The sequence below is a fragment of the Danio rerio genome, chromosome 10 (assembly GCF_052040795.2).
Source record: "Danio rerio strain M-AB ecotype USA chromosome 10, GRCz13ab, whole genome shotgun sequence".
NCBI classification, from domain to species: domain Eukaryota; kingdom Metazoa; phylum Chordata; class Actinopteri; order Cypriniformes; family Danionidae; genus Danio; species Danio rerio.
In genome coordinates this window covers 3,563,781-3,576,812 of record NC_141030.1, presented here as the reverse complement: position 1 = coordinate 3,576,812, position 13,032 = coordinate 3,563,781, and the positions used below count along the sequence as shown (strand labels likewise).

At 37.1% G+C, this 13,032-nt stretch overlaps 1 protein-coding gene across 4 annotated transcripts in view; it reads left to right on the top strand.

The window, feature by feature from the left end:
* slc25a1b (slc25a1 solute carrier family 25 member 1b) overlaps window positions 1-11,898 on the top strand; it is a 30,184-nt gene extending 18,286 nt beyond the window's left edge. The window contains exons 4-10 of one of the 4 annotated variants that reach the window (XM_087269805.1): window positions 749-887; window positions 2,948-3,032; window positions 4,714-4,818; window positions 4,904-5,019; window positions 5,101-5,174; window positions 7,140-7,236; window positions 8,159-11,898. In XM_087269805.1, coding sequence (XP_087125931.1) covers window positions 749-887; window positions 2,948-3,032; window positions 4,714-4,818; window positions 4,904-5,019; window positions 5,101-5,174; window positions 7,140-7,236; window positions 8,159-8,320 — 778 coding nt within the window. In that variant the 3' untranslated portion in view covers window positions 8,321-11,898. 4 annotated transcript variants of the gene reach the window in all.
* The last annotated feature ends 1,134 nt before the right edge of the window (window positions 11,899-13,032 follow it).

The window sequence follows — 13,032 nt, the reverse complement described above, 5'->3', positions numbered from 1 at the left end:
AGCTTAACAGCATAAAATGCCATCAGTCTACAGAGATTTCCCAGTATTTCTCTGTTGCAATTGGGATTTTTACAGTAAATAACCTCGAAAAAGCCAAAGCAAAGCAAACACTACTAGATTACTGTGGTTTAAATAGAGCACTACAAAATACAAAAGAGAGAGATCGTCTAACAATGTCACAGACTTGTTCTGTAATGATTTGTTCAGCTGTAGTTTAAAACGTTCGCTGGGAAAATGCTGTTTTTCTCCTCTAAGGATTTATTATGCAGTCTCTGTCGCCATCTTGTGGCAGAGCGTCAACCGTCTTTGCTCTGCTCAGTGTGACATAAATATTTAAAATAGGCACTATCATTATAAATAAACTGCATAGTTGCAATCTAAACAACTACATTCTCGTCTAAAAAAACCTCAAAAGTACATTATGTTGTCCAACAGCTGCAATATTTGTCAAACTGCAATCCTCTGCTCTTGCCACTCGTGTTGGTGGAGTAATGCACAATCAGATTCGAAAACCAGACAGAGCTGTTGTATATATATATATATCCATAGACGTTAAAAAAAAATACTATTTTAAAACTAAATAATGATCAAATTGTTCAATGTAGTATGTGTTTGCCGATTTAATATGTTGTGCAAAGCAAAGTGGAAGACTTTCGTTGTTGATTTTAAGAGGGAAGTAGTTGTCATGATATTTATTGTGATGTTTGTGTGTGTGTGTGTGTGTGTGTGTGTGTGTGTGTTTCTGCAGGTTTGGGGTGTTTGAGTTTCTCAGTAATCAGATGCGTGATGAATCTGGGAAGCTGGACAGCACTCGCGGGTTAATCTGCGGTTTGGGTGCAGGAGTAGCGGAGGCTGTAGTCGTGGTCTGTCCCATGGAGACTGTAAAGGTGACTCAGAAGACAGACTCATGCTTTCTATGGAGAGCGAGCGATGTGACATTTAAATCCATAAACATTGCATCCCTCACTTGCAGAAGTATAAGACATCCCACACTAATTCAGATGTGAATGATTACAGTTTACTGCTGCTTTACCAACAATTCAAGTAGAGCATCAGAGAGGAATATAAGGTTGAAGTCAGAATTATTAGCTCTCCTGAGTTATTAGCCCCCCGTATGTTTTTCCCCCAATTTCTGTTTAACGGAGAGACGATTGTTTTAACACATTTCTAAACATAATAGTTTAATAACTCATCTCTAATAACTGATTTATTTTATCTTTGCCATGATGACAGTAAATAATATTTGACTAGATATTCTTCAAGACACTTCTATACAGCTTAAAGTGACATTTAAAGGCTTAACTAGGTTAATTAGATTAACTAGGCATGTAGGGTAATTAGGCAATTTATTGTATAACGATGGTTGGTTCTGTAGACTATCAAAAAATATAGCTTAAAGGGGCTAATTAAATTGTCCCTAAAATGGTGTTTAAAAAATTAAAAACTGCTTTTATTCTAGCCAAAATAAAACAAATAAGACTTTATTTGAAAATAAAAATATTATCAGACATACTGTGAAAATTTCCTTGCTCTGTTAAACATAGTTAGGGAAATACTTAAAAAAGAATAAAATTGAAAGGGGGCTAATAATTCTGACTTCAACTGTATATATATATATATATATGAAGAAATTAGATGCCAAAATCTTTAAATTCCATCTGAAATTTTCTCCTCAAATGTTCATGTTCAAGTATTTCACTATAATAGCAATGAAAAGAAGTTATTCGTCACTATAAATGTAAAATTTCTGAGCCTACACACAAGAGTTTATAGATTTTTTCTTTTCGCCATCACCACTCATGAATGTTGTTGGAATGTACGTGCCCGAGGTTTCCATAGAAATGTAAGTTGCATGCCCTTTACACAAGCATAGGTTGAAGCGTTATTTTATTGTAAACTCATTCAGAGTTCTTATTCATTTTGCTGAAAATAAAATGCAATACAAATGTAACTATATTTGTATTTTCAGTAGGAAACTGATTTCTAGTGAAGGTTATAAATTTTTTAACTTTAAAATATTATTATAAAGAGAGACAGCTGGAGAGCCACATATTTTTGGTCAAATAGCCACATGTGGTAGGTTCCCTACCCTTGTTATAGGAAATACTGTGAAAAATTCCTTGCTCTGTTAAACGTCATTTGGGAAAGATTTACAAAAGTAAAAACTAAATTCACAGGAGAGGGAATAATTATGACTTCAACTGCATTATCCACTATTCTTTTAAATGGAGTCTTCAATGAGGTCAATGGCTTCTAGGAATCGGGAAGAGGGAGATGGAGAACTTTTGAATATTTCAATAGATGAGTAAACAAAACAAACCACCACCAGACTGAAAGCAAAACAAAACAAACTCCGGACCTGGTCCTCTTTTGTCTTCCTCTTTATCTTTTTTTAAAACCCTTCAGTCGATCTTCGGGTCTGTCAATCCAATTTTTTAGCTTAGCTAAGCATAAATCATTGAATCAGATTAGACCGTTAGCATCTTCCTCAAAAATTTTATAGAGATCATCCTCCTATTTAAAGCTTGGTTGTCTGTAGTTACATTGTGTTATAAACACGGATAAGTTGCTATATTTTGCTGGATAATATCACTGCATCTGTTTTTAGCAAAGGTTCTTGATTATCACTCCAGAATGAGAGTATAGTTCTCATATCGGCCTAGAAAAGAGCAACTTCTTTTCATTTCCTGTCGTTCGTAGTACACGATAATCAAAATTAAAACGAATTATTCATTTCCTTAGTAGAAAAATCTAACACTATGGAAGTCAGTGGTTACAGGTTTCCAACATTTTTCAAAATATCTTCTTTTGTGCTCAACAGAAGAAAGAAACCCAATCTGTGGGTTTAATCAAGTGAATAATGAGTAAATGTTTACAGAATTGTCATTATTAAGTGAACTATCCCTTTTAACGTTATTGTAAAAAGATGTTTTTCCTTTCATTTCAGGTCAAATTCATCCATGATCAGACATCTGCAAACCCAAAATACAGAGGATTTTTCCACGGTGTAAGGGAAATAGTCAGAACACAAGGTACATCCGCACAGAGAATCACTTATACAGCAGCGCCTCCTTTTGGAGATACAATGAAACACAAGACACACGCACACACATTTATTTAAAGAGATGTGCACAGTGGTTAGCACTGTCACCTTACAACACGAGGATCGCTGGTTCGAGTCCCAGCTGGGTCAGTTGGCATTTCTGTATAAAGTTTGCATGTTCTCCCAGTGTTGCTGTGTGTTTCCTCTGGGTGCTCCGGTTTTCTCATAGTCCGAACACATGCGCTATAACTGAATAAACTAAATTGGCCGTAGTGTATGAGTAAATGAGAGTGTATGGGTGTTTCCCAGTACTGGGTGGCGGTTGTTAGGGCATCCGCTGCATAAAACATATGCTGGAATAATTGGTGGTTCATTCTGCTGTGGCGACCTCTGATAAATAAGGGACTAAGGTATATATACAGTCAGAATTATTAGCCCCCCTATGAATTTTATTGTCTTTTTAAAATATTTCATAAAGAATGTTTAACAGAGCCAACAGAGTTTAACTTTTGCAAATATATAACATTTTTGATGCTACTTTCACTTTTAATAGAAAAATTTAAATGCAGAAGAAATATAGGAACATACTTAAATGAGATGATAGCGTGATAGGATGGTAAAATACAGGAGAATCTCAGCAAAAACAGGAGGGTTGACAGGTATGTTCATATGATCTCACATGACCATCATGTGGTGCATCAGTCCTTATGACCACCACACTTATTAACATTTAACCCCTAATCTAATCAATTATTCAGACCACATGGAGTTCGTTTAACCATAAAGTTAACCCGTCATTATAATCCAATAGAACAGGGGTTTTCAAAGTGTGAGGCCTGCCTCCCCTGGGGGGCGCCAGAGCATGTCAGGGGAGGCGCGGGAAAAAAATGTATATAATAAAAATATAATTATTAAGTTTAATTATTATATGTATTTTTTATTAAATTTAAACGTTTTAATTAAACAAAGCTAAAAAAAATAATACGTCAAAAATAAGAAAACCTTTTTTACCCAGAAGGCCATAGCTGTGAATTCGCTTCTGTTTGGCAAGCCCGCCAATACAGGTATATGCCTGCTAATACAATGGATTGGTTTCTGAGACCCCCCCGATTCAAAGCCTTCAAGTTTAGGGCTTAAACCCAAAAGACGACGATATGATGATCAGTATTTAAGTTTAGGATTTACGTGGACAGGAACAGCTGATGAACCACCACCTTTATGTGTGGTTTGTCAAGATATTTTGGCTAATGACAGCATGAGACCCGCTAAACTTCGACTGTTTTGACTGGGATGGACAGTTCTTGGATCTGTTCTATTCATATTGAACAATCATCCTAGTTTTAAAAACGTTATATTAAAATACTTGTTATTACTCTGTAAATAATTGCACCTTCATGCAAATGTTGATAAAAGTGAGTTAACAGTCTGACATCTGTCTGTGTCTTTATATATACTGTATATATATATATATATATATATATATATATATATATATATATATATATATATATATGTGTGTGTGTGTGTGTGTGTGTGCGTGTTTGGAAGGAGGAGGGCGCCAATGGATAAGTTGTGTCAAAAGGGAGGCCCACTGTCTTAGACTTTGAAAAACCCTGCAATAGAACAAGTGGCCTCATTTATCAAGACTCTTTTATGACTCTTTTTATCAGGACTCAAAGGAACATATCAGGGATTGACAGCAACCGTCTTGAAGCAGGGCTCAAACCAGGCCATCCGATTCTACGTGATGACCGCTCTGAGAAACTGGTACAAAGGTCTGAGCCACGATACAGTCACCAGAATTACAGAATGACTCGTAATCCAACGATTTGTAAAAACTCCAACCGTCACTGTTTTCAGGAGATAACCCTAATAAGAGTATTAACCCTGTGGTAACCGGGCTGTTTGGAGCCGTCGCTGGAGCCGCCAGCGTGTTCGGAAATACTCCACTGGATGTGATTAAAACTAGAATGCAGGTTTGTAGTGATAGACAAACATTAACATTGTCTTGCATACAGAAGAACGTTTTCATGTGTGTTTTTCAATAACGTTCACAGGGATTGGAAGCTCACAAATATAAGAGCACAGTGGACTGCGCCATCAAAATCATGAAATATGAAGGACCGGCTGCGTAAGTGAACACAGTCGCAAGATAAAAACAAAGAAGAACAAGAATGTACAATGTTTTGGTTGAAAATGTTACATTTCATATAAAAGAAATTGTATTTTATTATAAAATATAATAATGAAAATGTATTAAATAATATAATATAATTCATTAATATAATTAATATACTGTATATATATATATATATATATATATATATATATATATATATATATATATATATATATATATATATATATATATATATATATTGTTTTCTTGCATTTGGAAAGTATTGATAGCGTTTCACTTTTTCCACATTTGTTTATGTTACAACCTTATTCCAACATGCATTAAATTCATTGATTTCCTCAACATTCTACACACAATCCCCCATAATGACAATGTGAAAAAGAGTTTTTGAAATTGTTGCAAATTTAATAAAAATAAAAAACCTGAAAAATCAGATATACATCAGTATTCACAGCCTTTGCTCAATACTTTGTTGATGCACCTTTGCCAGCAATTACAGCCTCAAGTCTTTTTGAATATGATGCCACATGCTTGGCACACCTGTCTTTGGGAATTTTCCCCCATTCCTCTTAGCAGTGCCTCTCAAGCTCTGTCAGGTTGGATGGGAGGCGACGGTGTACAGCCATTTTCAGATCTCTCCAGAGATGTTCAATAGGATTTAGGTCTGGGCTCTGGCTGGGCCACTCAATGACATTCACTTAGTTGTTGTGAAGCCACTTCATTGATATTTTGGCGGTGTGCTTTGGGTCACTGTCCTGCTGGAAGATGAAGCGTCGCCCCAGTCTGAGGTCAAGAGCACTCTGAAGCAGGTCTTCATTCAGGATGTCTCTACATTGCTGCATTCCTCTTTCCCTCTATCCTGACTAGTCTTCCAGTTCCTGCTGCTGAACAACATCCCCACAGCATGATGATGCCACCACCATGCTTCACTGTAGGGATGGTATTAGCCAGGGGATGAGAGCTGCCTGCTTTTCTCCAAACGTAGCGCCTTGCATTCACTCCAAAGAGTTCAGTTTTAGTCTCATCAGATCAGAGCAGAGAGTTTAGTTTCTGATGGTCTGAGAGTCCTTCAGATGCCTTTTAGAAATTCTATCCGGGGAGTGTCTTCTGTCTGGCCACTCTACCATACAGGCCTGATTGGTGGATTGCTGCACAGATGGTTGTCCTTCTGTAAGGTTCTCCTCTCTCCACAGAAGAACGCTGGAGGTCAGACAGAGTGACCATTGGGTTATTGATCACCTCCCTGACTAAGGCCTTTCTCCCCCCCCCCGATCACTCAGCTTAGATGCCCGGCCAGCTCTAGGAAGAGTCCTGGTGGTTCTAAACATCTTCCACTTACGGATGATGGAGGCCGCTGTGCTCATTGGAGCTTTCAGAGCAGCAGAAATGTTTCTGTAACCTTCCCCAGCCTTGTGCCTCGAGACAATCCTGTCTTGGAGGTCTACAGTCAATTCCTTTGTCTTCATGCTTGGTTTGTGCTTTGACATGCACTGTCAACCCTGGGACATTATATAGACAGGTGTAGGGCTTTTCAAATCATGTCCAATCAACTGAATTGACCACAGGTGAACTCAGTGAAGCTGCTGAAACATCTCAAGAATGATCAGTGGAAACAGAATGTACCTGAGCTCAATTTAGAGCTTCACGCCTAAGCCTGTGAATACTGATGTAGATGTGATTTTTCAGCTTTTTTATTTCTAATAAATTTGCAACAACTTCAAAAACTGTTTCTTCACATTGTCATTATGGGGGATTGTGTGTAGAATGTTGAGGAAATAAATGAATGTAATCCATTTTGGAATAAGCCTGTAAAATAAACAAATGTGGGAAAAAGTCAAGCACTATCAATACTTTCCGCATGCACTGTATCTTCTTGTCTTACTATTTAAAAGCATATCATTTAAAAAATTTAAGTATGAATTCATGCACTCACTATGATTCCTCTCTTTCCTCTAGATTCTACAAAGGCACAGTCCCCAGGTTAGGTCGGGTGTGTATGGATGTGGCCATAGTGTTCATAATCTATGAAGAAGTTGTTAAAGTGCTTAACAAGGTGTGGAAGACGGACTGATGGAAATCTGATGACATCACAGCGGTGCGACAAAACAAAAGCGTTTACACAGCGGCCAAAACACCTGCTCACAGCAGAGGAAAATCACTGGATTGTGCTTAACTGATGACCTTAATGCAATCAACACACACACATACTTGTATATATGGTTTACGAGGACTCTACATAAGTGTAATGTATTTTACACTGTAAACCAAACACTTATTATATGGCCCTACTCATAAACCCAACGCTCACAGCTAATTCTGAACGTCAAAAGATTTGATTTTTAAGCGTTTTGAATTATGAGGACACAAGTTATGTCCTCGTAAACATCCTTAAAGGGATAGTTCACCTAAAACTGAAGATTTCCTGTTAGTTTACTCACCCACAGGTCATATAAGATGTACTTCTTTTCTTCAGTATGACAATGAAGGTTTTTAGTTGAATCTGTGTATCTTGAAGATACGTATAATGGCAGTGAATGGTGACAGGTTTTTTAGGCTAAAAATAAACACTTACAAAGTCCAAATTGCTCCTGATGACACTATGAGGTCTTGTTAAGCAAAACAATCGGTCTAAGGATAAGAAATTGAACATTGTTTACTATATTATTAGCTTTAATCCACAGCCTGCTCAAACAGATAATGTGCAAAAGTAATCTGGTCGCTTTTGATGGTGAAAGAATGACCAGGCTGTGGATTAAAGCTAATAATATTGTTAATAATGTTCAATTTTTTAATCGTTTTGCTTCACAAGAGCTCAGTGTGTCATCAGGAGTCATGACTATTAATTTGGACTCGTTTGCTTGTGTTTATTTTTTATCTAAAAACCCGTCACCATTCACTTCCATTATATCACCAAGAACCACAGATTCAGCTCAGAATCTTCTTTAATGTTCTACTGAAGACTAAAATACATCTAGGATGGCCTGTGGGTGAGTAAACTAACAGAAAATGTACATTTTTGCATGAACTATCTCTTTAAGAGAGCACAACTTGTTCATACCGATGTCATTTTACAATTTTGTCCTCGTAAACCACATAAACAAGTAAACACACACACCAACAAAGATTCCCCTGTCTAATTTAAAGACAACCCACATCAAGAGAGTAAATACTAGCGTTTTACCCCCCCCCCCCCCCCCCCAAAAAAAAAATCCTATTATTATTTTTAATAAACATAATCTTTTATAGAAAGCTACATCTTCAGGATTCACTCAGATTTTATTTATATTTTTTTAAACAACATTTAGAGTAGTACCATTAAAAAAAGACAAGTCATTCCAGTTTTTCTAACGTGCAATTTACCAGCAAACCTTAATTGTATTTTCCTATAGGAAGTGCTCAGGACATCCTGAGGAACAGAAAACGCGTCTTAGAAAAGATCTCAAGCTTTTGTCGCTCTCTGAGATGCATAAAATAAGTCTAAAGATCACCAAAGTTTTATTAAAGAAAGCTAATTTTATACCCTACATAAGTGGTACAAATGATACATGCACTTTCACATTAAGTCGTAATTCAGGTGATTATTTTAAGTGCCTATATTAATATAATTTCATTTTATTTTTGTTTAATTCTACTTGTTTACATGAAGTCATTTCAATAATCTGCTTATAATTTCACCCTGCTGTAAGGGTTTATCATAATAACGTCAATAACAACTCTTAAATCTAAAGCATCAAATGATATGCTGTGCATAAACACAAATAATAAAAATAAAAAAAACGTAACAAACGTTGATTCACCCAAGCGCGCGTCACCAAAGAGCCAGATTACTCTTTTACTGTACTTACTGTACACCTGATGAATGTTCAACCCTATATAGAAGTCTGATGCATGGAAATATATGTAAAAATTGCAACATTGGCTCATTCTGAAAATGTAGCCCTGTATACATTTCTGGAGATCGCGAATTATGTAGCCAGTTACGTATGGCAGCATTTCGTCGATAACACAAACGCTACTGGGCGGTATGATGCCATTTCTTTTTCTCGCTTACCAGCTGACCGATTACCGCCGTATGGACGGCTGTTGCCAGTTTGTCTGGTAGCTTGACACGTACATCGGCAGACTTGAGCTGCAGAGCAGAGTTGATTGTGACGACGGGGTTCGAGTCTGGCGAAAAATGGTTCCAGGAAGCAGATAAAACAAAAGCCAAAATCAAAATAAACAAGTGAATAACAGGGTGAAGATGTGGTAAAATTCGAAAAGGTAGTAAAAAGCAGGCTGCCGCAAGGGTTTTTCTATTTTTGGATTGCTTTTGAAAACACTTTCGGTTGGATTTTGGGGAAGGAGGAGGGTGGGTCAGTTGATTGGTCAGTCAGTCATTCTGTAAGTCAGTCAGTCGACAGCAGCCTCTGGTGGATTTACATGAGAACAGCAGGTGCGAATGGCACTGGCAAGAAAAAATTGAGATCTGAAAAAGCGTACGCAGCAGCCTTTGGTGTATTCGCGAAAACAAAAAGCGAAGCTCCTCGGACGAATTTGGCGATCTCCAGAAATGTATATAGGGGTACATAATCAGAATGAGTTGTTCCATTTGTTCCACACAATTCCTTAATGTTCTCAAAACATAAATTGATTAAGTTAACTTGATTGTTTTAAAAAATTGAAGTGGATTAGACGTAAAACAATTAAGTTGTCCTAAAAAAAATCATAATTCTTCGTTCACACCAGATGCAGATGAAGCGTCAAGCGTGAGGGATTTACATGTTAAGTCAATGCAAAGATGAAAATAGACATCCTGTGACATAATTCGCGTGAATGAGGTGGCACTTGTGAAGCGAATTTGATGCATGAATGAAGTGAATTTGACGTGGGAATGAAACAAATTTGACGCACGGATGAAGCGAATTTGATGCATGAATTAAGCAAATTTAAAGCGAGAATGAAGCGAATTTGATGTGGGACTGAGACAAATTTGACACGGGAATGAAGCGAATTTGACGCGGGAACGAATCGAATTCGACACGCAAATTAAGCGAATTTGATGCGCGAATGAAGCAAATTCAACACGCGAATGAAGTGAATTTGACGCACGAATAAGGCGAATTTGACGTGGGAATGAAGCAAATTTGATGCGCTAATGAAGCTAATTTGACGCGTGAATGAAGCGAATTTGACGTGGGAATGAATCGAATTTGAACCGCGAACAAAGCGAATTTGACATGGAAATAAAGCAAATTTGACACGCGAATGAAACAAATTTGATGCGGAAATAAATCGAATTTGACACGTGAATGAAGCAAATTTGATGCAAGAATGAAGCAAATTTGGCGCAGGAAATTAATCGAATTCGACACACAAACGAAGCGAATTTGACGTGAGAATAAAGCGAATTTGATGCGTGAATGTATCGAATTTGACACGCAAACGAAGCGAATTTGACGTGAGAGTAAAGCGAATTTGATGCGCAAATGTATCGAATTTGACACGCAAACGAATGAATTTGACGTGCGAATAAAACGAATTTGACTCGGGAATGAAGCGAATTAGACACACAAACAAAGCAAATTTGATGCGAGAATGAAGCAAGTAAACTTAAAATGTCTACTCGTATATTTTCACGTGAATAGCATGAATTATTTATGCGTGCCACGTCTGGTGTGAACAGCGTAACAATTGTGTTGTTACAGCTCATTTTAAATAAGTGGTTAGAACAAGCAGCAAGAGTCATTTTCTGAGTTTACGTGAAATCCAAATATGGACCTTGTATGTAAAATATGCAGATTTAATTACATAATTTGCATAAATTACCATATATTAGATTTCTATGTGGGACAGATCTGGTCAGAACCTCTTAAACGCTGATCACGAATCAGTACAAGCCTTAAAAATGATTCAGCGTGCTTATTTCTTTAGTTTCTTTCTCCTGCTACCTCAAGACATTCTTACAAATCTGTAAAGACTTACAGAGGTATAATATTCAGCGGGTTTTATATGGTGTCCCAACATCTAGAATTATACCGCAGACTGACATGTAACGGGTTGGAGAAAGTGAGGTTACGCTTTATTTTAAGGTGACGTGGTTATGATATAACTATTGATTTAACTACTGAGTACCATTAATTAATTACATGTACTTTACTATATGGTTGAGGTTAGAATGTTGGTTGGGTTAAGGGTTATGCATAATTCATTGTAATTACTTATGTAATGTGTGTAACTACGTCACCTTAAAGCTCACTTTTCGGTTGTAAATCAAAGTGTTCACACCAGACCTGAGAACTCCAGTGGCTTAACTTGTAGTATGCAACTGTTTTAGAGTATGAACAATATGTATTTTGCCCTGTCCGCACATCGTTATGGAAGTTTTATGGGAATTTTACAAAATATCATTTGTGCCTGTGGTTCTTGACTCAGTTGAAAGACATGTTTTAGATATACTGTAGCGCCATGTATCTGAAAGATAACCACGCTTCAGCCAAAAACTTGATATGGTGTTTTTTGGGAGGGGGGATTTTGTGTACAGTATGGCTTAGCTGACCCATGTTGGGCCAGGAAACGACACTGGGAGAAACATAGGATTTTATTTTGTGTTTCTGTGAATGCATTCCAAACGTGTGACCTAAAATATGCATTACAATTGTGAACAAAAGAAATGTATACAGTGTGCCTTCAGCTCATGTTGTAATTAAAAATAAATTATGCTGACTGTTCAAAATGAGTCTGTTTTGTTTCATATTCCAAAATAAATTAAGCATACTCCATATATATATATATATATATATATATATATATATATATATATATATATATATATATATATATATATATATATATATATATATATACCGGCCACTTTATTAGGTACACCTTAATAGTACTTTGTTGGACCGCCTTTTGCCTTCAGAACTGCCTTAATCCTTCATGGCACAGAATCAACAAGGTACTGGAAATATTCCTCAGAGATTTTGGTCCTCATTGACATGATAGCATCACGCAGATGCTGCAGATATGTTGGCTGCACATCCATGATGTGAACCTCCCGTTCCATCTCATCTCAAAGGTGCTCTATTTGATTGAGTTCTGGTGACTGTGGAGGCCATTTGAGTTTAGTGAACTCATTGTCATGTTCAAGAAACCAGTCTGAGATGATTTACGCTTAATGACATGGAGTGTTATCCTGCTGAAAGTAGCCATCAGAAGATGTGTACACTGTAGTCATAAAGGGATGGACATGATCAGCAACAATACTCAGGTAGGCTGTGGCACTGATGCAATGCTCAATTGGTATTAATGGACCCAAAGTGTGCCAAGAAAATCTCCCCCACACCATTACACCACCACCACCAGCCTGAACCGTTGATATAAGGCAGGATGAATCCCTACTTTCATGTTATTGAAGCCAAATTCTGACCCAACCACCTGAATGTGGCAGCAGAAATGGAGACTCATCAGACCAGGCGACGTTTCTCCAATCTTCTATTGTCCAGTTTTGGTGAGCCTGTGTGAATTGTAGCCTCAGTTTCCTGTTCTTAGTTACAGGAGTGGCACCCGGTGTGGTTTTCTGCTGCTGTAGCCCATCCACATCAAGGTTAGTCTGCCTCATGCTCTTCTGCAGACCAGCTGGAGCCAGTCTGGCCATTCTCCTCTGACCTCTGGCACCAACAAACATGTCACGTTTAAAGTCACTATAAACACCTTTCTTAGATGATAGATAGATAGATAGATAGATAGATAGATAGATAGATAGATAGATAGATAGATAGATAAATAGATAGATAGATAGATAGATAGATAGATAGATAGATAGATAGATAGATAGATAGATAGATAGATAGATAGATAGATAGAT